We start from the raw sequence: 27,085 nt of genomic DNA on the forward strand, positions 1-27,085 counted from the left end.
TAAATTCCAAGCTCCTATAAAAATAGTGTTCTGATCGATTTTAAGAGCTTGGCATTAAAATAGAAATAACTAGAAAACAATGCAGAATTTGGAAAAAATTTGTCAACAATAATTTGTAGGAAATAAAATTGTCTACAAAAAAGTGTCAATAACATTTTATGATAAGTCCGATAGTTTCGCCGAAAAAGTAAAAAAATCTCGAAATTTATTCTAACTTGACTTCGAGCTCCAATAACTTTTGAACATATGGATTTATCCAAAAATGATAAGAGACTTTTTTTGTAGAGCGTTAAATTCCCTACAAAAATATATGCTGGGCTTATTCGTACAATGCCGTTGCCGAGGTAGAAAATTCCAAACTAAAAAAATTTTTCTTTCCATGTTATTTAAATGGGAAATCAAAAATCACAATGAGCGACCTCTTAATATTAATATTAAGGGCTGAAACTTTACCAGGATTTTTTTTTCGTCATCTTGAACAATTTTTTCGTAGTAGCTAAAAAAAAAAAAATTACAAGTTTTTTTTGGCCCACCCTAATATATATATATATATATATATATATTTATATATATATATATATACATATATATATACATATATATATATATACATATATATATATATACATATATATATATATATATATATATATTAGGTGTACAAATAAGTTTTAGGACACTTAGATTTTGTATCATAACAGCTATTCTAAATTAATTTAAAGGTTCCGCTCACTTATCATAGATGGCGCTTGATATGTAGTATCGAAACCTAAAGGAGTCATAAACATAACCTATAAATTCTGTAAATTAATCATGCAGACCGATAAGCTATTTATTAGACACTGCATTCGCTATGAATTCCATCAAGGAAAAAGTGTTAGGAAAGCGTGTGAATCGATATGTTCTGTTCTTGGAGACAACATTATATCTAAAAGTACATGTGAGTATTGGTATAAGCGATTCAAAGAAGGTGATTTCGACGTTAGTGACCGTGAACGCACCGGGCCTCCTGTAAAGGTGGACGATCAGGAACTGCAAGCGTTGCTGGATGAAAACTCTTGTCAGACGGAGAAACAACTTTCGGAACAGCTTGGAGTAACTCAACAAACTGTTTCTTATCGTTTAAAAGCAATGGGTAAGATTCGAAAAGGAACAAAGTGGGTACCACACTTTCTAACTCAAGAAAATAAAAACAGCAGTCTTAACATTTGTGTGAGTCTTTACAACAAGCAACATAGAAAGTCTTTCTTGTGGAAAATTGTGACTGGCGATGAAAAGTGGATTTATTTTGATAATCCGAAACGCAAATATCATTGGGTTGACCCCGGCGAGCCGACAACATCCACGCCAAAGCGCAATGTTCATTGTAATAAAGTCATGCTGTGCATATGGTGGGATATGAAAGGCGTACTGTATTATAAACTTCTCAAACCTGGTCAAACAGTTACTGCCGATCGCTATTGTCATCAATTGATGCAAGTGAATCAAGAAATTGAGAAGAAACGTCCATTTTCTGGTAAAGGAAAACGTCCAGTAAAACTGCTCCATGACAACGCGCGGCCTCATGTGAGTAAACCGGTCAAGGATACGTTACTAGCGCTTGGATGGGAATTTGTACCACACCCGGCGTATTCACCAGACTTAGCCCCATCCGATTATCATTTATTCCGGAAAATGCAGAACGATTTGTCTGACGTGCGATTCAAAACATTTGAAGAAGTGGAAAAATGGGTCGCTAAATTTCTCACCTCACAAGACGAAAGTTTCTTTGCGAAAGGCATCCGCGAATTACCTGAGAGATGGCTGAAGGTCATTCAATGCGATGGAGATTACTTCGATGAATAACTGTGTTTTACTTCTTTTTTAATAAATCTTGAATTTTTTGAAAACTGTCCTAAAACTTATTTGTACACCTAATATATATATATATATATATATAATATAACGCGCCGTTCTCCGACGATAGCGTCCACAATTCTACACCGATCTTAATGAAACTCAGTATACTTATTCTATAGACGATTACCTTGGATGAGTTCGAAGATGAGCCAATTCGGCCAATAAGTTTAGCAGTTATAGTTAATTGAAATTTTGTAAAATTTTCAAAAAAAATTTGTTTGCCGCTTTAACTGGGTGTAACTTCTGAACGGAAAGAGATAGCTAATTTTTGTTTGTTCTATGTGAAAGCTCGTTCGATTGCCTACAATCTGACTATACAGCTTGTTGATTTGACCATTTTTTCTAATAGATAAATGGTTTTGAACATTTACAAAATATTGTAGAAACTAATTTTATGCAGGTTTTACTTTGATAATAACCACAATTTCTAACCGATCACCTTGAAACTTAGTATACGTATTTTGTGGGTGACTACCTTGTTCGTGTTTGAAAATGAGCTCAATCGGTCGATTAGTTTAGAAGTTATAGCATTTCGAAATTTTAAAAATTCCCAAAATTCATATTTTTACTTATTCTTCCTTCAATATCTTTTGAATGTGATAACTTATCGACTTTATATCAAATTTATCTGAAAGCTCTTCGAATAAGCTTTAAATTTCATGCCTATATATATGCCTAGACCACTGAAATTACTTATTTTACCATTCATTCAATGAAATTTTGCTATTGCATTAGTTCTCCTATTTCTTAGTACATTCATGGAGCTACTTAAATTCATATTTTCGCAGTGTGACACTTATAAAATCTAAACATCTCAATTCAGTGTGTATATACAATTTTGTTTTATCGACAGTGTATAAATGATATGATATATCAATAACAAGATTAACATTAGTTATGATGATAATATTCTCTATATCTACTCGTCGTTTGATATTCTAATAGGTTTTTTATTTCAAATATTAGTACTAATTTCAAGTATGACACTTTGATGTATCACAATCAATTTTTAATCTTAGAATATTTTATTAGTGGATTTTATTGAAAGCAAAATATCGTCTTTGTCCTTATGGTAGAATTCTCGAGCATTAAAACCATAATCTATCATAATCTTTCGAATAGGGTCCGGAATACCATTGGTCCGATAGTTTGAATATATGCATACGGATCTTTAAATAACGTCAAATCGAAACATATAGTGCATTATCATCAAAAATTCTTCTGAAGTTCATTTAGTTAGCATCAATTTTTGGCATTATACTTACAACTTTTTTATTTTTTTGTTTTATCATCTCGAGAATTTTTAAGAAAATGTAAAAAAAAATTTTATTTTATTATTAGCTTTCATTTGAACAGTGAAAAAAATTAAACAATGAGAAATCTACTTCCATTTCGGCTGCCGAATAGCCTTTTTTTTTTATTTTTTTTCAAAAATTGGAAATAACTAATTAGTTTAAGAATGACTAATCTTGAGAATCATTATTATTCGACGTTGCGAAAAAAATTTATAAATCATATGGTACTCTGCTTATAAAAGGTCACTAGCGTGCAAGTAAAACACTGAGCACAGTGCGATCAATGAAAGGTAAAATAACTTTAAACCCCTTTATTCAGTAATTTATTTATAAAAAACACTACAGTTCATTTTTCGTTTCATAAATAAATTATTAAGGGAAAATTTGTTTTATTTGTATATTTATTGGATTAACTATAAAAGCAGGGCGTGAAATGACAGTCATCATTTGTCATCGGATGGTCGTCACCTGTCGTCAATCCGAGTTTTTTCGTTGCTCCGTTAGTCCATACTGGGACGTCGTGATATACACATCGTGCATTTTAAGCAATTGTCGACTCGAGACATTTTTTCTCTTTCTCTTTCTGTCTCTCTCTTTCTTTTCTTCATCAATATTTTTTTCTTTTTGATATGATTTTTCGATGCTTAATATGTTAATGGATTTTTTTCGATTACTGTATTAATGACGACGTAAATTTGCTTGAAGTTTAAATATTTCTTTGGTGCTTCGTACTGTTTGTTACAATTCGTCACTTTTTATCGTTGGATTTATTTATCTTTGTTTATTAAATTTTCCAAATTAGTATAAACAGCCATGAAGATTAGTAGCATGTGGACATTCAATTTCAAGATATAAATACTTAACACCTTTCAATTTAAAACGTGTTTATAAACAAGCTACTTTACAATAAAGAAAATTATTTGATTTTTATGATTTTCATAAAATCAAATAGAAGCTGCAGCCACAATTGAAAAATTATTATGTCTACGACATGTTACCTTTTAGTTTGAAAAAATTAGTAAGTACATTTTTTAAGCTTATGATGAACATAATTACTTTTGGTATTACAGTGTACGCAAAGGAAACTTTTCACCTAATTATCAGGGATATATATATATATATATATATATATATATATATATATATATATATATATATATATATATATATATATATATATATATACATATACATATATATTTATTTATTTATATATATTTTTTTGTTTTTTTTTTATTGTTCCAGTTTATAGCCGCATTAACGGCCTTTTACACTTTTTGCCTTTATATCGCAACTGCTTCCTTTTTTTTCTGCTTTCATTGTGCGGCTGTGGCCCGAATTGTGCTTATACTGTATCATTCCGGTGATGCCCTACCCCCCCCCCCTCCCACCTTGGCTGTGGGAGTATAGGGGCAAGGGAAGCCACAGAGAAAACCATTGCCAGTACAGTTCGGTTTGGGGGAAGTTCAACTGGTAGAGCACTCGGCGCGATACCGATATGGTCTGGGTTCGATTCCCAGTTCAGGCTATCTATATTTTTCTCAATTTATCTATCAATTGTCTTATTGAGAAGGTTATTTGCATGTTTAGGTCTCTACTATATTTAAATGTAAATTCCCATTTTACCGATCACTAGATCTTCATCCCGCGCCTAACGGTCAGAGACCTCCGATCGACCTCAACGCGTGGCTAAGCGGTCACCCATCCAAGTAACAATCAAGCTCGATGCTGCTTAACTTGGGTGATCGCCCGAGCCACACGAGAACCGCTCGGCTGCCTCAGTCGCTTTTATATTTATTTATACAATTAAAACGATTAATTTCGAAAGTCAAATAACTTAAAAACAACAAAACGTTATGACATGGAACCTTCATCACTTGATGCATTATCACTAGGGGAAAGCTATGGCTACTTATTATCTAAAATTCATCAACGTTTATTCACTTTTTTTTTTGAATGTTTATTTCGCAAAAAAAAACAGAAAACATCACGCGTTTTATTTCTTTCTTTTCTTTTTTTAATTAATATGAATTTTTGATTGTTATTATAAACTTTTTATTTTTTTATTAAGAAATTTATGTAAAGATGATCCGCATGCAAAAGCATCCACCATGATAGATTTTTTTTTCGAAAATAATCTTCGGGGGGATGGTGTGAGACCAAGCATGGAAGTTCATTTTTTAATTTGAAGACTTACAAACTCAAACGTTAAAACAAATGTTTTTTACCCCGAATCGAAATTTAAGTCGTAGATTCAACGTTTTGAACGTTGAAATCGTAGATTCAACGTTTTGAACGTTCAAATCGTAAATTCAACGTATTGGACGTTGAAATCGTAATTTGAACGTATTGAACGTTGAAATTGTAATTTGAACGTATTGAACGTAAAAAATATAGATTCAACTGTTTAAAAAAAAGATATGATCCATAGTAAAAATTAAAAGTTACGAAAAAATGACATATACCAATGCGTAAAAAATAACCTATGGGCTAAATTTAGCTAAAAGCTTTTCCTAAAGATTTGATTGAGTTAATTTTTAGATACTTGCTTATTCAATCAACTAATAAAATCACAGATGATTGGAATTAAGGAAGTTATTAAATTGAGATTGATTTTTGAGAGTCAAATTCTTATTCAATCTTGATATTTTGAGATCTTTGAAAACTAATATTTATTGTAACTTTCAATGTGCAACCTCTATAACATCTCCGTGGCTATCTTCCAAAAATGAATAATAATTGACATAAAGAAAGAAATATTTAAATCAGTTGACCTCGAAGGTCATCCCTGTAATTTCCTGTTTCTCTTAAGATTCTATCAAATTTTATAGCTGTAGGAACTGTATTTGAAAAATGTGAATTTTTTGACAATTATCACTCCCGCACTCCTATGTTGGAGAAGAATTTCGTAAGATCCTATTCGAGATGATTTCTACATTATAAATAAAAGCTTCCATCAAAACTTCGAGTCCATAGAAACTGTTATGTTAAAATGAGAGATTTTCACTGTTAACGACCTCGCAATCCCTTTTGGGTTAGAATTTGAGAAAATCCATTCTCAGCTGAACTTGACATTATCCACGAAGATTCCAACTAAATTTTGAGACTGTAAAAGTTACAGTTTGGAAATTAAAATTTTAGATTTTAACACCCACCCCCGCAAACCCCGCTGTAAGGTGAGCTATCGTAAAATTCGTTTGTATATTATTTCTACATCTCTCACAGAAAATTCCTACCCAATTTGGACCCTATAGAGCTATAGTTTAAAATCAGGAATTTTCCATTGTTAAAGCCCCCGCAATCTTTTTCGGGGTGAGATATCGTAAAATTCGTTTATGAATTATTTCTACATCACATATAAAAGATAGCTACCAAAATGGGAGTATGTAGCACCTATAGCTTAGGAATTTAAAATTTTCATTGTTAACACCCACCCCCGCAGATCATATTGGAAGTAGGTTGTCATAAAATTCGCTCTTAGATCATTTCTACCTCACATATAACAGATTCTTACCAAATTTAGAGCATATAAGAGCTACACCTTAGAAATTAAAAATTTTCATTGTTAACACCCACCCCCGCAACTCCTGTGGCGTGAGCTATCGTAAAATTTGTTCATAAATTATTTTTACATCACTTAAAGAAGATTCCTACCGAATTTGAAGTCGATAGGAGCTATAGCTTGAAAATTTAAAATTTTCATTGTTAATACCCACCCCCGCAACCCGCTGAGGGGTGGAATATCGTGAAATTCGTTCATAAATTATTTTTCCATCACTTATAGAAAATCCCAACAGAAAATTCCACAAATAAAAAATTCGGACTAAGTATTTTCATTGAACAGATGGTAGAATTTCAACCAAAAAACTGAAATTCTCCTAACAGAATTATAAAAATAATTTTTATCGTACTTCCATTTGAAAGCATGTGGTTATCTGAATAGTTTTGATATTACTTATTTACACTCCTTATCGGTTTGATTTACGCTCACAATACGTTGAATACGTTCAACTAACGTTTTTAACGTTCAATACGTTCAAACTACGATTTCAACGTTCAATACGTTCAAATTACGATTTCAACGTCCAATACGTTGAATTTACGATTTGAACGTTCAAAACGTTGAATCTACGATTTCAACGTTCAAAACGTTGAATCTACGACTTAAATTTCGACTCGGGACACTTCTAAGATTCCGCCATTACTATAGTATATTTACTAGGGTGATTCGTTTTGAACAACTACTTTTTTTTTTCACTCCCACTTGAAAATATTGTTATAGACATTGAAAAAAAAAATTCCCTGCAAGTGTCAGCCCTTAATTTTAATTTTAAGTACTTTATATTTGATTTTGAAGTTTTCCCATTTAAAATACATAGGAAAGTTGGGATTTTTTTTTAATTCTCTATAACTCAGCCGCATTTTAAGTTATCGGGTCGCCGTTTGCGGCATTTTTTAGGCAATTTGATACTCTTCAAAAGTCTCCTCAATAGTTTTACTCGGACTCTAATTGTTGTTTCTGTATTGGTTCTAAAAATAATTTTTTTAACTTCCCGCTAGGAAAATTGAAAATTTTCAAAAATTCGGGAAATTATTGGTTTCGGTCCGATTTGCAAAAACCGAATTTCTATCAGATTTTGACGTTTTGAGGTTCTAGGAAGCTATCCTGACTAATTTCACGATGATGTCCAAGTGTATGTATGTGTGTACGTACGTACGTTCGTACGTACGTATGTATTTATGTAAATATTCATAACTCTTGAACGGATGAACCGATTTTGATCTTTGAGGTGTCATTCGACGCGGCTTATTAATATCTTGAAGCCATGAAAATTTGAGCTTAATCGAAAGGCTGCGTTCAGAGATATTTCAAAAATAAAATTTTTTCAAAAATGTTTTATTTGGATAACTTTTAATTTGCTTGATGGATTGATTCCAAAATCTAATCAGCTCTAAAACTTTATAAGCCGCATCGAATGCCACCTCAACCATCAAAATCGGTTCATTCGTTCAAGAGAAACCGTTGACGAAAGAAATCAAAAAAAAATTTTTTTTTTGGTTTTTTCGAAATTTCTCACAAACGACTCTATAAATCAATTTCAAAATTTTATCAGCTTTAGAACGCGATAAAACATGTCGATTGCTGCCTCAACCGTCTTAATCGGTCAATTCGTTCACGAGATATCGTTGATTAAAAAAATAGTGAAAACCGTTTTTTTTCGGATATCTATAAAAACATTGAATCATTCGATTTCAAAATCTAATCAGCTCTAGAACTTAACAAAACGCGTCTATTGCCGCCTCAACTATCAAAATCGGTTAATTCGTTCGCGAGATATCGTAGGAGAAAGAAATGCTGAAAAATGTTTTTTTTAAAACAATGGCATACAAAAGTATTATCGAGCTCGAAGAGCTCGAAAATGTACTCACAAAAACAGCGGGAAGTTTTGGGGCTGGCCCGCAGGGTCAACCGACGCCCAGATTTTTAATAATAATTTGGGTTTTTAGTTGATATTAACTAAATAATGAAATTTACAGAAAAAGTACAGATAACGATTTTTTAGGAAATTTTATTCGCTACAAAAAAGGTCCTCTCAGTTAAGTGGCTTAAGTTCTCCGTTCACGTGATATAGGGATTTTAGTAATTTTGTAAATAAAATATTTGTCAAAAATTTTTCCGAAGTTCGTCAATTTGACCCCTTCTGATTTTAATGACTGAAAAAATTAATAAAATGAACATTATTTACTGATTTAAAATTGAAATGAAATAGCGTTTGGTGGAATTTTTTGACATATATTTTATTTACAAAATTACTAAAATCCCTATATCACGTAAACGAAGAACTTGAACCACTTAACTAAGAGGACCTTTTTTGTAGCGAATAAAATTTCCTAAAAAATCGTTATCTGCACTTCTTCTGTAAATTTTATTATTTAGTTAATATCAACTAAAAACCCAAATTATTATTAAAAAAATTATTTTCAGAACCAATACAGAGAAAACAATTAGAGTCCGAGTAAAACTATTGAGGAGACTTTTGAAGAGTATCAAATTGCCTAAAAAATGCCGCAAATGGCGACCCGATAACTTAAAATGCGGCTGAGTTAAAGAAAATTAAAAAAAAATTCCAAACTTTCCTATGTATTTTAAATGGGAAAACTTCAAAATCAAATATAAAGTACTTAAAATTTAAATTAAGGGCTGAAACTTGCAGGGAATTTTTTTTTTTCAATGTCTATAACAATATTTTCAAGTGGGAGTGAAAAAAAAAATAGTCGTTCAAATAGAATTACCCTCATATTTACGTAAATCAAATTCCCGGGGAGCTGCAGATTACCCTGATTCAAAATAACGCTTCAAAACGATTTGCAATGTTAAATGTCTATAAGGAGGGTGATTCAAAAGTATTCAAAATTATTAAAAAGTATTAAAATTTTTTTTTCTAATTGTTTTAAATCGTTTCTTTTAATAAGGGTAGTTAGAGAAAGAAATAATTCTGTTTGTAAAATATAAGACCTACAGATTCAACTTTGAAACAAACATCTCTGACACTTCCCTTACAAGAAAAAACAATAGGCCCAAGCTTGACCGAGGCTTGGCGCAAGACTTAGTAACTCTGCGGAATGCTTGAAATCTGAGCTTGGCCCAAGTCTGTCTAAGCATCGAAATAATTACACCGAGCCAAGCTTGAGTGACAGTATTGTGCCAGGACTGCATCTTAGTATTGGGTCTAATACTGAGAGCCAGTATTGTGCCAAGACTATTGCTAAATAGGCACCTATACTTATTAAAAAAAAAATTTTTTAAATATTAGTAGACATGTGCGTGATGGTCACATATGGAAATAAATTTGTACACAGAAAAATCAGGTAGATCGATGAAACTAATTTTTTTTGCATTTGCTGGGTCTCGAACCTGGTGCTTCGTGGCTGCTAGGCAAGTGTTTTATCCACTAGGCTGTTACGCTATTCACAGAAGCCAGAAGTTTTTAGGTACCATTTGTTATTTAGACTGGCAAACCAAGGCTTGTTACTTGAGTAGTGGCTGAATCTTGGCCCAAGCCTGGCGAACCGAGGCTCATCACTTGAACGTTGGTCGGATCTCGGACCAACCTTTGGAGGCCGACCCATGGGTAGCCCAGTATTGTGCCAAGACCGGCCCCGTTGTCAATATTTTTTTTCCTACAAGGGTTACAGTTGAAATTGACATTATTGTTATCGAGCTTAACGAGTATCAATCGTTTTCTAGAAGAGATTTTAAAACCAGTTGATATGCAGAACTTCAATAATTAATTTCGTTCCATCGTAGTTAATTAAGGATTCCAGAACTTAAAAAAACTCTTTGCTCGGGAATATTTTTATAAATTTCCAGAAGGCATCAGTGGACGTGTGGTGGTAAAAGATTGGTGGAGGTTTTGCTGTGATTTTTTATATCTTTCTTTGAAGGTATGTCTGGCCCTTCGTATCCGTTGAAACCTTGTTTTTGTTTTTCACACTATTCACAATCGTTATTCCACGAAGATACCTTATTCTTTTAAGACCGGTTTTGTTTCATACTTGGGGAAACTTGACTCTGCAGCTTGACTTACTGTTTCCATAAATGTTTGTAAAAAATAATATGACAATATTTGAAGAAATTTACATGGTGAGTTTTTCTGCTTGAATTCCAAAGGCTTTCTACTCTACCTGATGAAACAGAAATTTAGATGGTTTTATGATTGATCGAGAGAGGTTATGATGGATTTAATTCAAGTTATAATTGGGTAATGATCGCTGTCTCACAAACCATTTTTATGAAGGTTTTAACACAAACTACAGACAATAGTGTGGTTACAGAAGATGAGATCAATGGCTGATTCGTTATCATAGTTTAAAATTACTATTTCCGGATCAGCGGCTGAGACAGCCGTTCGGCACGCGCGAGGCTCGGGCGATCACCGAAGTTAAGTAGCATCGAGCATGGTTACTATTTGGCTGGGTGACCGCTTAGCCACGCGTTGGGCTCGAACGAAGGTCTCTGATCGTTAGGGGCGGGATGAAGAGCCAGTGATCGGTAAAATGGGAATTTTATCGACCACTGGAGCTTCACCCAAAACCGAAACTGTACTGACTAAGGTTTTCTCTGTGGTTTCCCTAGTCACTGCACCCTCCATTACACAAGGGAGGTAGCAGGGCATCACCGTAATGATGCAGTACAGTCATAAGCACAAGTCGGGCCACAGCCGCAAAAAATTAAAAAAAGAGGCGAGAAAATGGGAGAATTTGAATGTAAAGTCTTGTAAAACACGATGAGTGATACAAGTAAAATTAAAATAAATAAAATACTATTTCCGGATCTTCTAGAGTTTGTTTTAGTGTTGTCACAATCGAATGCTAATATTCGATTATTTACCTTATTAGTATTGCCTTAAGCAAGTTACTTTACGATGGTCCTTCGACAATTTTCTTACCAAAGATGTAAACGAACCTTGGATAGGATGTATTATAGAAGTATGATTGTTGCACGTTTCATAAAGTCTTGCTTGAGATTCTTCTTAAAGACTTACAGAAATCTGTAAATGAAGTGGCTAAGGCAGCCGTTCGGTTCGCGTGTAGCTCGGAGGATCACCAAGTTAAGTAAAATCAAGCATGGTTGTGTTACGTCCTGGTTGATGTTTTGGCGCTGGCGTAGTTGAGCGGTCGATTTAAATTGGACGTGATGAAAACTTACATATAATTATAAATAATAATTAATTATGGGTTGAACAGCCACCATTTGGTGGTTAAAATAAACTGGTTATATTTATATGTTATTCAATATATTGTCTGGATCTGTTTTATTCAATGAATAAAGTGATAGTTGGAGAATTTGTGAAATGTACAATTCTGGTATTATAATATTGTTAAGTTATTGTTAACAATAGTTTTGAGAATGTGAGAACGAAGTTGAGGTTTTAATATTGAGCCTGACTGCTCTCTATGATTCTATATTTCAGACTGACTTCTCTTGATCGAGAAAAACTAGAGTAACTCTTATCAATACGTTTGGGCATCAGACCCGCGCATCGAGTCATATGGAGGGGTCATTCGAGATAACGCATGTTCTCGAATGATCCATTATAATATTTATTGAAAATACTTAGTTCTCACGATCTCTCCACTTTTGTTACTAACAAATGAGTCACTTATCTATTACCAAAAGCTATCTTAAACAAAATAGATATTTGTGCAGCTGCACGTCTCGAGGATTAACTCGAGGCGTCAGCGCTTATTTATATTTGATAACCCTCGCAGATTTGAATCACGGTGGAAACACCGTGGAAGTGTAAACACCGTGGATCCACCGTGGTTACACGGTAGGTTTGTTCCATTTCACCACCGGGTATACACAGTGTATCCACTGTGATTACGCAGTGTATCCACCGTGATTCCACGGTGGCTTGACCACCGTGTATACACGGTGTTTCCACTGCGATTACGCGGTGTATCCACCGTGATTCCACAGTGGCTTTGTGCTATTTCACCACCGTGGTTCCACGGTGTATCCACCGCGTAATCACAGTGGAAACACCGTGTATACACGGTGGTAAAACCGCCGTGGAATCACGGTAGATACACCGCTTAATCGCAGTGGTAAAATGGAACAAACCACCGTGTTTCCACCGTGATTCAAATTTGCGAGGGAAAATATAGAAAAATAAGTTTATCAATTATTACTCATATCCTTAACGTTCAAATGTCTTAAATAATATTATTCTATTATTATATTATATTATTTTATATGATTAATTAAATATTATTGGAATTACTAGATTATCGATATTCGATATAATTAGTTAGGTTTCAGGTCGGTAATTATGGAAGTAAAAGCCTACGTCATCTGCCATACAGGCTGGGACGTAACATAACTTTGACTGAAATTATGATAATCTCACGACATGAGAGATCATTTTGTTTGATTTTTAACACTCTGCCTGAAAAAAAATCGGAAACAAAAAATTTTGCAATGCTTTTTGGCCAGTTTTAGTAAAAAAAAAACAGTTTTTCATTCAATGGGACACTTTAAATATTTTTCAAAAAAATTCCCAAAATTCTATGTTGAAAAGCAAAATTTTTGAGCTATAACCCAAGATGGGCATCAAATAACTTCTAGTAAAATAAATTAAAAAACGATTTTTAACTTCCCGCTAAGAAAATTGAAAATTTTCAAAAATTCGGGAAGTTATTGGTTTCGGTCCGATTTGCAAAAACCGAATTTCCATCAGATTTTGACGTTTTGAGGTTCTAGGAAGCTATCCTGACTAATTTCACGACGATGTCCGAGTCCATGTATGTGTGTACGTACGTAAATATTCATAACTCTTGAACGGATGAATCGATTTTGATCTTCAAGATGTCATTCGACGCGGCTTGATACTATCTTGAAGCTGTAAAAATTTGAGCTTAATCGGTAAAGTGCGTTCGGAGATATTCCAAAAATAAAATTTTTTCAAAAATGTTTTATTTGGATAACTTTTGATTCGCTCGATGGATTGATTCCAAAATCTAATCAGCTCTAAAACTCTATAAGCCGCGTCGAATGCTACCTCAACCATCAAAATCGGTTCATTCGTTCAAGAGAAAACGTTGACGAAAGAATTCAAAAAAAATTTTGTTTTTAGTTTTTTTGAAATTTCTCAAAAACGGCTGGATAAATCAATTTTAAAATTTGATCAGATTTAGAACTTAATAAAACACGTCAATTTGCCGCCTCAACCATCAAAATCGGTTAATTCGTTCGCGAGATATCGTGAGAGACAGAAATGCTAAAAAATGTGTTTTTTTTTAAGACAATGGCATACAAAAGTATTATCGAGCTCGAAGAGCTCGAAAATGTATTTACAATAATGTTTTCGAGCTCAACGAGCGCGAAAACAGTGGGAAGTGCTGGGGCTGGCCCGCAGGGTTAACCGATAGACCGATTTTTTTTTTTATGTTATTTTGATTTATTTTTCTTCTAAGATCACAGAATATTTTCAGATAGTCTCACAATACATAAGATTACTTTTTTTTAAGTAGTCTCAGTGAGAAATATAATATTTTACACGAAAATGTATAAGTTAAGTACTTTTTTTGCAATTTATTGTATCTTTATAAATTAAAATTTAAATATATCAACCGTTACATCGTATTTTTCAGATTGATTACTCTCAAACCTACTACGATATTATCGGTAGTTGTAAAATCAGCGAATAAACTAAGAGGATCTGGTTTAGGCGTGAGGATTTTTAAACATTTAAAAATTACACAGATTTTATCAATAAATAATTTGGTTATTTATTTATACTAATTACACTTAAAATTGTAAGAACTTAATAATTATAGCGAATGCGACTCAATAATTACGTGATAGCAAATGCGGTCTATAAAAGAATCACGTATAATAAATTCGACACGTGGTCGATAGCGGTTAATGACGCGATAATTATTATTATTATTAATTATATGCAAGTAACAATTAATTTCTACTCAATAAATAGCAGCCTCATTGCACTGTCTAATTATTGAGAGACTTTAGCGTCGCAGTTCTGAATTACATCACACAAGAGATAATTTATATTGAGTGAAGCGGTTAGACGGATAGCTGTTTTTGTACTGATCAATCCACAATGTCGATCCTGGCTTGAGCGTTGTTGAGCCGGCGTTCCCACTTGGTGTTGACGGGACATCATTGCTGCATAAAAGACGAATTTTTCCATTGGCTTAAAAGCGCGGCAACAGAAAGTAGTTAGCAGCCAATTTCCTTATTGGCGGCCGAGCACGCTGATATAAGACGAACTATTCGATTGGCCGACTGGTAGCGGGTTCTCATGCCGTTTTGACACGGTCATGAGCAAGAAATTGCAGGTGTCGGACCCAGATAACGACTGACCCGGCACTATTCTGACATTCAAGTCAGTAGCGAGTTCGGCTGCTCCCGTATGTAGCGAAAGTACACGAAGCTTTTCAAAATGGTTAAGCTCGTGACTGAACAGTAGTACTTATCTGATATTACTCTGAGATAATATTGTGAGACTATTTGGAGAAATTACGTGATTTCCGAAAGAAAATAAATTAAAATTACAGAATAAAAATTGTTTTTTAATTTTTAACTTCTCGCTAAGAAAATCGACGATTTTCGAAAAATTGGGAAGTTATTGTTTTCACCCCGATTTGCAAAAATCGAAATTTCATCAGATGTCGACGTTTTGAGGTCCTAGAAAACTATTCTGACTATTTTCAGAATGATGTCTGAGTGTCTGTATGTATGTATGTATGTATGTATGTGTGTGTGTGTGTGTGTGTGTGTGTGTGTGTGTGTGTGTGTGTGTGTGTGTGTGTGTGTGTGTGTGTGTGTGTGTGTGTGTGTGTGTGTGTGTGTGTGTGTGTGTGTGTGTGTGCGTGTGTGTGTGTGTGTGACTGGTCTATAACTTTTTAACTAATGGACCGATTTGGATGGTTAAGGCAGCAATCGGAAGAGCTTGTTGGCCATCAACTTTTCTGAATTCAGATCATTTGATCAAGTAGACTCGATAATATTGGCGAATTACGAAAAAAAAAATTTTTTTTTTTTTAGTTTTTTATTGATTTCTCAGAAACGACTCATACGATCAACTTCAAAATCTAATCAGCTCTAGAACTTTATAAGCCGCGTCTAATGCGACCTCAACCATTAAAATCGGTTCATTCGTTCGAGAGTTATCGCGGGAGAAAAAATACTAAAAAACGGTTTTTTCCAAATATCTTTGAAATAACTTAGCCAAACAACCAAAATTTGATCAGCTCCGAAACTCAATGAAACACGTCGATTGCCGCCTCAACCATCAGAATTGGTTAATTTGTTCGCGAGATATCGTGGGAGAAAGAAATGCTAAAAAACGGTTTTTTTTCGAAAACAATGAGACACAAAAGTTTTTTCGAGCTCGAAGAGCTCGAAAATGTATTCACAACAGCGTTGTCAAGCTCAAGGAGCTCGAAAACAGCGGAAAGTTTTAGGGCTGGCCCACGGGGTCAACCGATGGTCAGATTTTTTGACTAAAAATGGCTGAAAAAGCATTACAAAATTTTTTGTTTCCAATTTTAAATTTTTTTTCAGAAAGATCGTTAAAAATCAAACAAGATGACCTCCCACATCATGAGATTATCATAACTATAGTCAAAGTTATATCCTTTTTAAGCAAAAATGACAACTCCGGAAGGGGTGGGATTAAGAGCTAAAAATTTAGCTGAAGACTTCTTTCTGCATGTATGAAAATATATTAAAAAATTAAAAAATCGAAGAGGGTTACCGTCGAAATGTCGTTGAATTGACGTGGAATGACCCATAAATAGAATACTTTTCATTCATTTAAAAAAAAAAATCTAATAACCAAATTAGGATTTAATTCAAACGATATTTTATTTCTCATGTTACGTTCTGGCTTTAATTACATTTAAATAAAAATTTTAGAAATTCTTTTTTTGAAGTCTTGAATTATTTATTCGCCGCGTCGGGCGAATAAACGGTTCGGCACTTCTTAGAATCATAAATAAATGAATAAATCGTTACTTTGTTGGCGAAATTATTTTTTTTCACCGCCAACAATGTAACGGAAATCTCTTGCGATAAGAGAATCGCCGTGGCTCGCGAATAGTCCAAACTCATGACGATGCATGAGACTCGGGCGACGATGGTGTTCACCAGAGTAACCTGAGATGCAACGTCGCAATAATTAATTTTTATAGTTCATTGTACTCGGAATAAAAATCTAGAGCAACCAGTCAGCCGATGAACATCTTAGGCCCCGGACGTACGTCCGGAGACCGGCTGGCTCCAATCAAATTTTTAATATTTAAAATATATTCACATTCTTATAATTAAAATGTTTTATTTTAATTCTCGAACCCTACAAAATACATAAAAATTAGAGAGAGCTCAGCAACGGGTGCAACTGGGGTCGATTGACACCCTAACGCCACCAACCTGGTAATTTTTCATAAACCTGGATTTTCCAGTATGTAACACTTACATCCTTGATTTTTCAAAAGATCACGACGGTCGTGGGTTCGAGACCTGTCACGGGTAAAACTTCAATAGTAATTTTCAGCCAGTAAACATAAAATATACATCAATACGTACAAAATAAATTAATTTAAAATTGAATTATCGTTATTTTTATTTTTTTAAATAATTCTAGGGATTGTGCTCGATCAGTCCTGATCATACTTGGTCAAACATGATTATGCTTGCTCAAACATGATCATGCCTAGATATTCGCCAGCCATGAGCATGCTTGATCATGCATGAGGAAGCATAATCATACCTGATCAATATTATCAGAACTGTTGTTTTTTTTTAATTTTTTGTTGAAAGCGATTTGATTTTTAATTTCAGATACAGAAGTTCTTTAGTTTAAAAGGTGGCAACTCTACTTGAAATTAAAATCGTAATCTAAAGAAGTCATGGCAAAAATACAAATCACAACTTAGATTTTCTTCAAAGTACTCAAAGGGAAACTATGGCTAATGAAGACAAATTAGTTTCACGATTAACAATTGACCGAGCAGCTTTTCTGCTTCTTAGGGTGAAAAGAGCATTTAAGAAACGGAAACAAGAAAAGAAAGAAGCAAGGTATTTATTAAAAACCAAATTTTTTTTATTGGTAACGTCATTTTATTTGAAAATATTTCATCACAGTTTTAAATGGAATCATTCAAAGAAGTTACATGTCCATATGCACTTTGATCAAGCCTTACATTGCCATATATAGTATGTAATATTTATAAAAACAGACGGTACACTTTTATACATGCATATAACACAGTGTATAGAATTTTACATTTTAATCATGACACAATTTTACTAGGGAATTTTCGTATACTTTCATCTATTCGTGGTCGTGTGGCAAGACAAAATGATATTTTTTATCGATTACCTTGGAGAACAGTATCTTATGAGAAATTATTTTTATTATCGGCTCTTAGATTATGGAATTACGTACCATCGGAAATAGCTGCTTTAAATAATTATGCTGAGTTCAGATCAGCGTGTTATACATTATTTTTTGAAAGAACTACTGACTTATAAAAAATACACATTTTTAAATATTTTTTTCTAAGAAACTAGACAGTGAATCATATTAAAATTTTTAAAATACATCGATAAAGTACTTATATATTTATACACTAAGTTTCAAATCTTAAAGTTGGAAAATTCTTTTTACATTAGATTCGCTCGAACCTCCTTAATATCAATCGCTCCAAAAAATTTAGAATAAGAATAATAAGAATAGGATAGAGCATGCGCGGTAGCCTACCTGACTAGAAATTTTAGTTAGGCAGTGATAAGGCCCGAATAAGGCATGCCACATTTCAGACTTGCGCCAAATGAGGCAACTAAACTAGGTCGAGATCTCGAATGTAACGCAGTTGCGAGGCCCTGCCTAATTTGGCTTCCTTCTTAGGCAGCGGTTTGGAAACCATACTTGCTAGTGGTAGCATAAAACGAGCCCGCGCCAAATGAGGCAACCGCATAAGGCTCGCATCGTATACAAGCCCTATGCTTATACACAGAAATAGGCAATATATGGACATGTATGACTGTCATGATCATATTATTTTGTTGAATTAAAATAAAAAAAAATTATTTTTTTTATTGTTTAAAATTATTTTTGCAGAGCAATTGTCATCAGATGTGCTAATTTAATGTTATTTTAATTTCCAATCAAATTAGAAACTTTTAATTCAGGAAGAAAAACGAAACTTATCAAGGACCGCTATCGTGGGATTCGAACCCGGGACCCTACGCACGAAAGACTGATGCTTTAACTACTACGCTACACTACCGATTGTGACTCCTAAGTTCATTTATGCTATTTAAATATTATTCGGTATCAGCCGGGAATTCCAAAGATATACCTAGCTTTGGCAAGCCTTTAGTCATCCTCATTGCGTTTTAGTCAGGAATCCAAAAGATACACTGATAGTTTCACCGGAAAAGTAAAAAGATCTCCAACTTTACTTCGAGCTCTAATAACTTTTGAATAGATGGATTTATCGAAAAATGATAAGAGACCTTTTTTGTAGAGCGTTCAATTTCCTACAAAACTATGTATTAGTCTCTTTGATCTATTGATTTGTTAACGAGGTTAAAAAGCTAAAAAAAAAAATTTTCCCATGTTATTTAAATGAGAAAACCGAATTTTTCAATGAGCTAGGTCTGTAATCGACATAGAATTTTTTTTCTTGCGCGAAAATTTTTTTTTTGTGTTGAACTATGATTTTTTCCACATGCACTTAAAAACATAAAATCTGGCTCCGAAATGAAGCACCCTAATATATACATATATATATATATATATTTGAACAGATATTTTTTTAATGTGCGGGGTTCTTATTGATTAAAATTTTTTTTTCCATGCTTCAATAGTGAAATACTTGAATCAGAAGGAAATTCATCAATTTATCGAATTGTTAATAATCGCTATGATAATAGACACTCTCGACCTGCTCCACTTTTACGCTCTAAAACATTGCCTGCAATAATGGTTCCAAATGTTGATATTTTTTCACTGCAAGTCAATACTCATCAGCTTGCTAAAAATAAAGGTTTGTTTTCAAGTTAGCTATCTCAGTTATTTCATTTACACTAAACAAACTTTATTATTTACTGTTCCCAGTTGAACCAGTAAACATCAAGAGACAACAAGCCTCTTCTATGTCAAAATATAATGTTGAAAATATTTCATCAGCTGTAAATAACAATAGATTCCACATACCAAGAGTCTTCTTTGCTGATCATATGCTAGGTACGATTTTGCAAGCGAGCATAAACGATTAAGAAATTTCAAATCCTAATGACAATTTATTGAATTCTTTAAGAACGGCGTAAATCTACAAAAATAATTCACAATGAGCATAATACTTGCCAACACAATAGCATTCAAACCAGTAGTAGTAAATTCAATGATGTACATGGTTCAGGCATCGGTTCAGAACCATTTAACAAAGCCAATAACTTATTAAATCCACAAATAAACTACAACATCATTCCGTACGTTATTTTTGAAAAAAATTATTGACAGTGTTTCAATTTATGTTAGCATATATTTTCAAGTTTAATTTCAGTAATTTTGTGATTTTATTCAAGATTTGCGGAAAATGATCATAGATTGAGACAAAATAACCCTATTCCACGAAAAATATCTATACAAAGGAGTACTTCTATGGATAATATATTTTACTCGACGGACTTGAAAGTTTATACATCAAATCAGACTGATAATTTTGTGAAAAATATTCAAGTATTGAACTGTAAACGCGAAAATAAATTTGATATCAATACTGAACCTAGTTCACCTGCCTTTGTAAATAGCGATTGTGCGAGTCAAAATACGATTTTCAACTCAATTCCTCTAACCAGAGTGAAACGATTACAAACAATTGATCAACAGAATTTTATTTACAATGAAATTGGTAGACGAAGCAAGAGGCTAAGAACTCCTGTTTGTGAGTAAATCATCATTATATTTATTTTCGATTGTATCCTATGAGAAAGTTGAGTAATAATGTTTGCCTCGGTATTATGATATTCACATTATAATATGCTTAGTGAATAAATAAAACTCTATGTCAACGTACTACCGATTAAATTTTTGACTGCCGTTCGATCTTAGGCTATTAACGCTAGCCTGATCACCATACGTGAGTTAACGACTTAAGTCGGTAAGAAACTTTATCTCATGACCATTTCACCCGGTCGGTGGAGAAAGATTCGCCTCGATTCTTTGATGCCGAATGTTGGTCGCAATAGCTATAATAATTCCAAATCATTCAGACTATTCACGATTGCTGCAGTACTTCTGATGGTAGGCAATGACCACTAAACCCCAGGTTGGGCCTCATTGGAGTATCAATAGACTCCTGGCGGACCCTGGCTATCAATTATTTATGTTTTGTTATATAATTTTATACTTTAAGTTTTGTTAATTTTAAATTGACTGACGCCGATCTCACCTGCTATTTTAATATCTATAATTATTAAATACATACATGATTAGGTTAAGTATTTGGAAAAGGAAACTTTGTTGGAAACTCAAACTGCTATTAAGCGCTCGAGGCTATAAGACAGTGTGGAAAAGCTAATAAGCGCTTGTCCCTCGATAGCAATTATATTACGCAAGTTGCTTAAGCAGATTATTTGAGCAAATACTTAATGCAAAATATATCGTCATGTCCGAAAATAGCCGTTCAAAATTTTTTTCAATGTGTCTGGCTGTATGTAATGCAGCAACCCGAGTGGAAATTCAAGAACCGATTTAATCGTAACAGTTTCCAATCACTCTGATGTTTCATTTACCGCCTAAAAAGATGCCTGTTTTGACCGTGCAAGATGAAACATAAGAATAAATACGATGAAACCAGACCTGAAATAATAATAATAATGATAACAACGATCTAAGAGTACCTAGCGAACGTGGGTACGAATCCCACGTAGATTAATTCATTTTTTTGTTTTCAAATTTTTTATTCGTTTTAAAATATCTGTTAAATAATCTGTAACAAAATGAACTTATAAAATTGCATTAAATTTCATAGAATTTTATTTTTTTTTTAAATTTGTACATAATGTCATAAAACATTTAAAAATTTTATGATATTTCTTATTCGAATTATACATTTTTAACTTCCCGCTGAAAAAATTTTTTTTTTTCGTTTTTTTGGATATTGCGAAAACTGTTGGATCGATCAATTTCAAAATCTAATCAGCTCTAGAACTCGATAAAAGCTTTCGATTGCCACCAAGAACGTCTCAATCAGATTATCCGTTCAATGATATCGTCGACGAAAGAAACAGTAGAAAACAGTTTTTTGCAAATATCTTCGAAACGACGAAGCCAATCATTCACAAAATTTTATCAGCTCTAGACCTCAATAAAACGCGCCGATTGCGACCTCAACCGTCTTAATCGGATTATCCGTTTGAGAGATATCGTCGACGAAAGAATGAAAAAAAATCGTTTTTTTTTGTTTTTCGTGAATATTTCGGAAACTATCGAATCGATCAATTCCAAAATCTAATCAGCTCTAGAACTCGATAAAAGCTTTCGATTGCCACCTCAACCTTCTCAATCGGTTAATTCGTTCGCGGGATGTCGTGGGAGAAAAAATTGGTAAAAAACGGTTTATTCGAAAACAATAGAATACAAACGTATTTTCGAGCTCGAAGAGCTCGAAAATGTATTCACAACAATGTTTACGAGCTCAAGGAGCTCGAAAACAGCGGGAAGTTTTAGGGCTGGCCCGCAGGGTCAACCGATAGACAGATTTTTTTTTCTTTATTAAACTTGATGCTATTTCATTCATGGTGATCTCAATTTCATTCAAGCATAAAATTTGATTGATTTTCATAAGAGTCTCCTATAGATAGTACGAAAATTTTGAACGGCCAGCAAAAAAAATCGTTATGAAAATCAAAGTTTTTATACATTAGTATAAAATTTCATAAAATTCGCTAAACTATTAAAAAATCATATAAATTATGATAATAGCATTTAAACTTAAAAAGCATTTTTAATTTATTCAATTCATAAATCTCCCTAAAAGTAGTTTATTAAATAATATATTTAACTCCGAATATGAATTATGGAGTCAACCATGATATCATGATCTTACCATATTTTCATAAGTCATTCTTTCACATTTCAATAAATATACCATTTATAGTCTAGTCGACAAGTTGAAAATCGTCCAAAATATAGATACTGCTCTTAAAATTAGGTGCGATAGTTCATTGGATCCGGAATGACGCCTAGAAAAATGTTTTCAAAGCGTGTATTAGCGCGTAAAAAATTGCAAAAGTTATAAACAATTAAAGATGAAAAATTGAAGGTATTTCGTTTTTTTCCAATATTTCATAGACTATTAATATTTAAGAAATCTAACAAAAAGATTCTTAAAGAGGAGGAAATTTCCAATCAAAAACTCTTACTCCCCGGATTTCTATCTCCATTATTTATAATTTTAATTTAACGCTGAAAATGGGTCTCCGCGCGACATTTTTTGGTTGCGCGTGCGGCGTCAAAAGCGAGTAGACACATTGATTAATTTATTTAAAGTATTAAGTATTTTTTTTTAATTTTAAAAAATTATGATGTATTCTGAACACTTTAAATAATTTATTCCCGTTGGAAATTTTACTTAAAGTTAATTTTTCAACAAATTGAACGATTCTTAACTAACAAAATTTTCTCGAACTTACGTCTTCATTGTAAATGAGAAAAAATGTTTAAATAATTGTCGTATAAATTTTTCGCTTCGTGGAGCCTTTCTTACATACATACTCAACAAGATTACGCCTAAAAGTTGAAAAAATATTCATACTTTGTTTATAATAATTTTTGTACTTGAACAAAAACTGAAAAATCCAAGTAATGTTAAAAAATTTTATTTTTTTCTTAATCATCATATTACCGTTTTTTTATTCATATAAGATATTAATTGAATTGCAAAAAAAATTTTTTACGCCATTTGTTGATAAATTTTTTATAAACAAATTGATTATTTCAATATTTTTAAAAAATTTTTTTTCACAAATTCATTATACAACAAATATTATGATTTTTAAAAGAAAAATTTTTCCTTAATAACAAATTTTAATTGTTTATAATCGTTTTTTAAATATTTCTATTGTTTAAATAATTAGTTAAGAAATTTTCTTTTATATAAAAATCATAATTGACAGTCCTCTATAAAGTAACAAAAAAATAAAAATTTTTTCACCAACAATTCCATTGTTTATTAACTTACCAATTTGTTATAAACAAATTTTTAACTTTGTTATATTTTTTTTCTGAAACCTATAAAATAAACAAAAACAACCACATATAAAAAAGTTTAGAAAAAATTTTTTTTCAATTTTTTATTGTACTTTCAAAAAACACGTGCCACAAATGTTGCAGCGGCTGCTTCATTTGTCTACTAAAAAACTAATATAACTTTTAAACTATTAGAGATACGAAAATGAACATCCTGGACGATTTTTTGAAGGATTAAACGATCTTTCAAATGAGCTATTAAAAAAATTTTTAGTTATTGCTAATTTATTGTTATGCGCATTTGTTTATAAAAACTAATATTTTTTTCGATGCTTGTCGAACTCTCGTGGTTTCTAACTAGTGAGAGAACCGTAAAACAGAAAAAACGGCATTTAACTTTTTAAAAAATGCATAACAATAGATTTAGCAATAACTAACAAATTAATTAACTAACTAACAATCTTTAATTGTTTATAACTTTTGCAATTTTTTACGTGCTAATACACGCTTTGAGAACATTTTTCTAGGCGTCATTCCGGATCCAATGAGCTATCGCACCTAATTTTAAGAGCAGTATCTCTATTTTGGACGATTTTCAACTTGTCGACTAGACTATTATTACTCCAACGCGATCACGCGCGTGATCGTACGTAGGTAAGCGCAGTGGATAACAGCAAGGACTTAGAATCGAATGGATTGGGGCTGTCAAAGTCGATTCCGATTCTAATCGAGAATCGACTTTTCTTTTTAAAAATTCGATTTTTTAGAATCGACTTTTAGTTTTTGGAGTTGATCAAGAATCAATTCTTAACATGCGACTTTTAGATAATTTTTTTTTTTAATTAATAAAAAAAACACAGGCTGTGGACTACAGTCCATTTAGCCTAACTCTTACACTGAAAGAAAAAAAAACTTTTCCCAAGTATAAATACTTGATTTAAAGAAATATTTACTTGGTACTATACAAACAAATAACATTCTTAATGATAGTAAATATGTACTTCAACCGAGTAATATTTTCTTGATTTAAGAATTTCTATACTTATTTTAAGAAAATATACTTGATCGGAGTACATTTTTACTAAGATTAAACAAATATTTACTCGGTAGGATACAAACATTTATATACTTGAAAAAAGTTTTTTTTTCTCTCAGTGTAGATAAATTAGTCAGATTAATAATAAGTCTTATGCTTGGCTTATTTATTCTTGCAAAGGAAATACTGCGTATAGCGCAAATTTTCAATAAATATATGTCAGATATTTAGAGTGTGGCTATCAGGGTGGCTTCAGATTATGACAGTAGCTTGAAATTAACTTGCAGTTTGGCTATCAGGGCAGGGTATGCGGGATGGTAATTCTCTTTCTTACCACCTGAGTACATTTTTTCTGTTGTAGATAATTCAGAATACGCATGTCTATTAAAAGGCAAAAGTGATAGCAGCAGGTCGATCGTTAATCAGGAAAAAGCAGGTAAATGAGCCTGTCAAATTTAACCGTTGCATTCGGTTGATTGTGGTTCGATTTTTTTGATCGTGATAAAGCTGATAGTGATTACTGTATTTTAAGTGATACAAAAGACAATAAACAGTTGAATGAAATATTTTATCTGACAGTTCTAATGTTCATTGATAAAATGTAGTCGTAGTTTTTTTTTATTCTTTACATCAGTTTATTAAAAAATGTTTATATGTTGTCATGCAAATTTAAGGTTATAAATTGTAATATACCTATTTGAGCAACACATTTTGCAATATCGTTAAACCAATTTGAATAAAACAAGTTTGAAACAACGTGAAATTGAATTATTGAATGTAAATGTTGTTGCCTATGTCAACATGAAATAAATTTACCGGGACTGAATTATTGAAAAAACGAATGAAATTTAACATCAATCAAGCCGTTTTAAAAATCGACATAAAGTTTGTTAATTGAAGAAAGTAAATGATGAAAAAATCTAAATTAGTTTTTTGCATTGAAAACGTGTTTTTATTAGAACTGTCCCTTTTAAAGGTATGTATTTTTATTAAATTTTCAATGATTAATATAATGAATAGTACAGAATAAATTAATATTTAAATTATTATCATGAGCTTAAATATATTGATTCTACATATATACAAATCAGTATGTACATTAGGTCCTATGTACAAATAACACGAGTTGTCATTGCTACGACACTGTAACATTTCTAATGCTAAGTTTTTGATGGGGGACTACATAGAGTAGGGTGTACGTAATGGGGACTTAATGCAGCTGTTGCTTGAAAGCACATGGGGATAGTGACTTAGTCCAGTGAGATACAGTCATTCGGAATTTCATTTATACCTGCGTCAGTAAAAACTATAAACTTAAAGCATCAACACACATTGTATTGGTAAAGAAAATGAAAAAAAAAAAAGTTTATAGTTCTGTGATGCTTGTGATTATTTGTAAATTTTTAAAAATTGTGTAATTATTCCGGGAGCAATAATAAAATTAGATAAACTCATATCGTATTTTATAATATTTACTAGTAAAATTATTTTTTAAAGCGTCTTCAGAGTGTGTTTTTGAATTAGAATCGAATAAATAATTTATTGAAAAGACGTACACTGAGAGAAAAAAAATTAAATTCAAGTAAGGTAAAAGCACCAATTATTGACACTATAAGAGACAAGATTGTAATTCCATTTTTTTAAACATATTAACGATTAATATTATTGAATTTTAATTTTAACATTGTCTTATTTAGTCTTTTAACTAAACAAATCCAAATTTTTTTATAATAATAAATTACATTTACTAATTAATTTAAAGCGATAAAACAAGGTACCCGGGTGCACCAATTATTGACAGGTTAAAAACCCGACTGATCTAACTACTGACATGCTGTTGCTCCAATCATTGACACCCTTAATGCACATGCGTCACTGATCTGTTGAACTTTATATTTACTTTTTGAAAATGAGGTTAATTTTTAATTTAATTAAATAAATATTTATTTAATAATGTTTTCACTTACCTTTATTTTAAACAAGAAACTAATAAAAAAGTTTTTTAATTAAATAAAAATCAAGTAATCATTTTTTTAATAATAATTTAAAATTATACATATGAC

The 27,085-nt window shown here is 32.2% G+C and overlaps 1 protein-coding gene across 6 annotated transcripts in view; it reads left to right on the top strand.

Annotated features, from left to right (window-relative positions):
- The first annotated feature begins 3,709 nt into the window (after positions 1–3,709).
- Positions 3,710–27,085, top strand: part of LOC130666359 (ankyrin-repeat and fibronectin type III domain-containing 1) — a 54,707-nt gene continuing 31,331 nt past the window's right edge. The window contains exons 1-6 of one of the 6 annotated variants that reach the window (XM_057467253.1): positions 3,710–4,212; positions 17,566–17,802; positions 19,600–19,778; positions 19,850–19,978; positions 20,052–20,223; positions 20,320–20,678. In XM_057467253.1, the coding sequence (XP_057323236.1) occupies positions 17,690–17,802; positions 19,600–19,778; positions 19,850–19,978; positions 20,052–20,223; positions 20,320–20,678 (952 nt within the window). In that variant the 5' untranslated portion in view covers positions 3,710–4,212; positions 17,566–17,689. The other 5 variants (XM_057467254.1, XM_057467261.1, XM_057467260.1 and 2 more) reach the window with 5 other exon arrangements.

The sequence above is a fragment of the Microplitis mediator genome, chromosome 4 (assembly GCF_029852145.1).
Source record: "Microplitis mediator isolate UGA2020A chromosome 4, iyMicMedi2.1, whole genome shotgun sequence".
NCBI classification, from domain to species: Eukaryota; Metazoa; Arthropoda; class Insecta; order Hymenoptera; family Braconidae; genus Microplitis; species Microplitis mediator.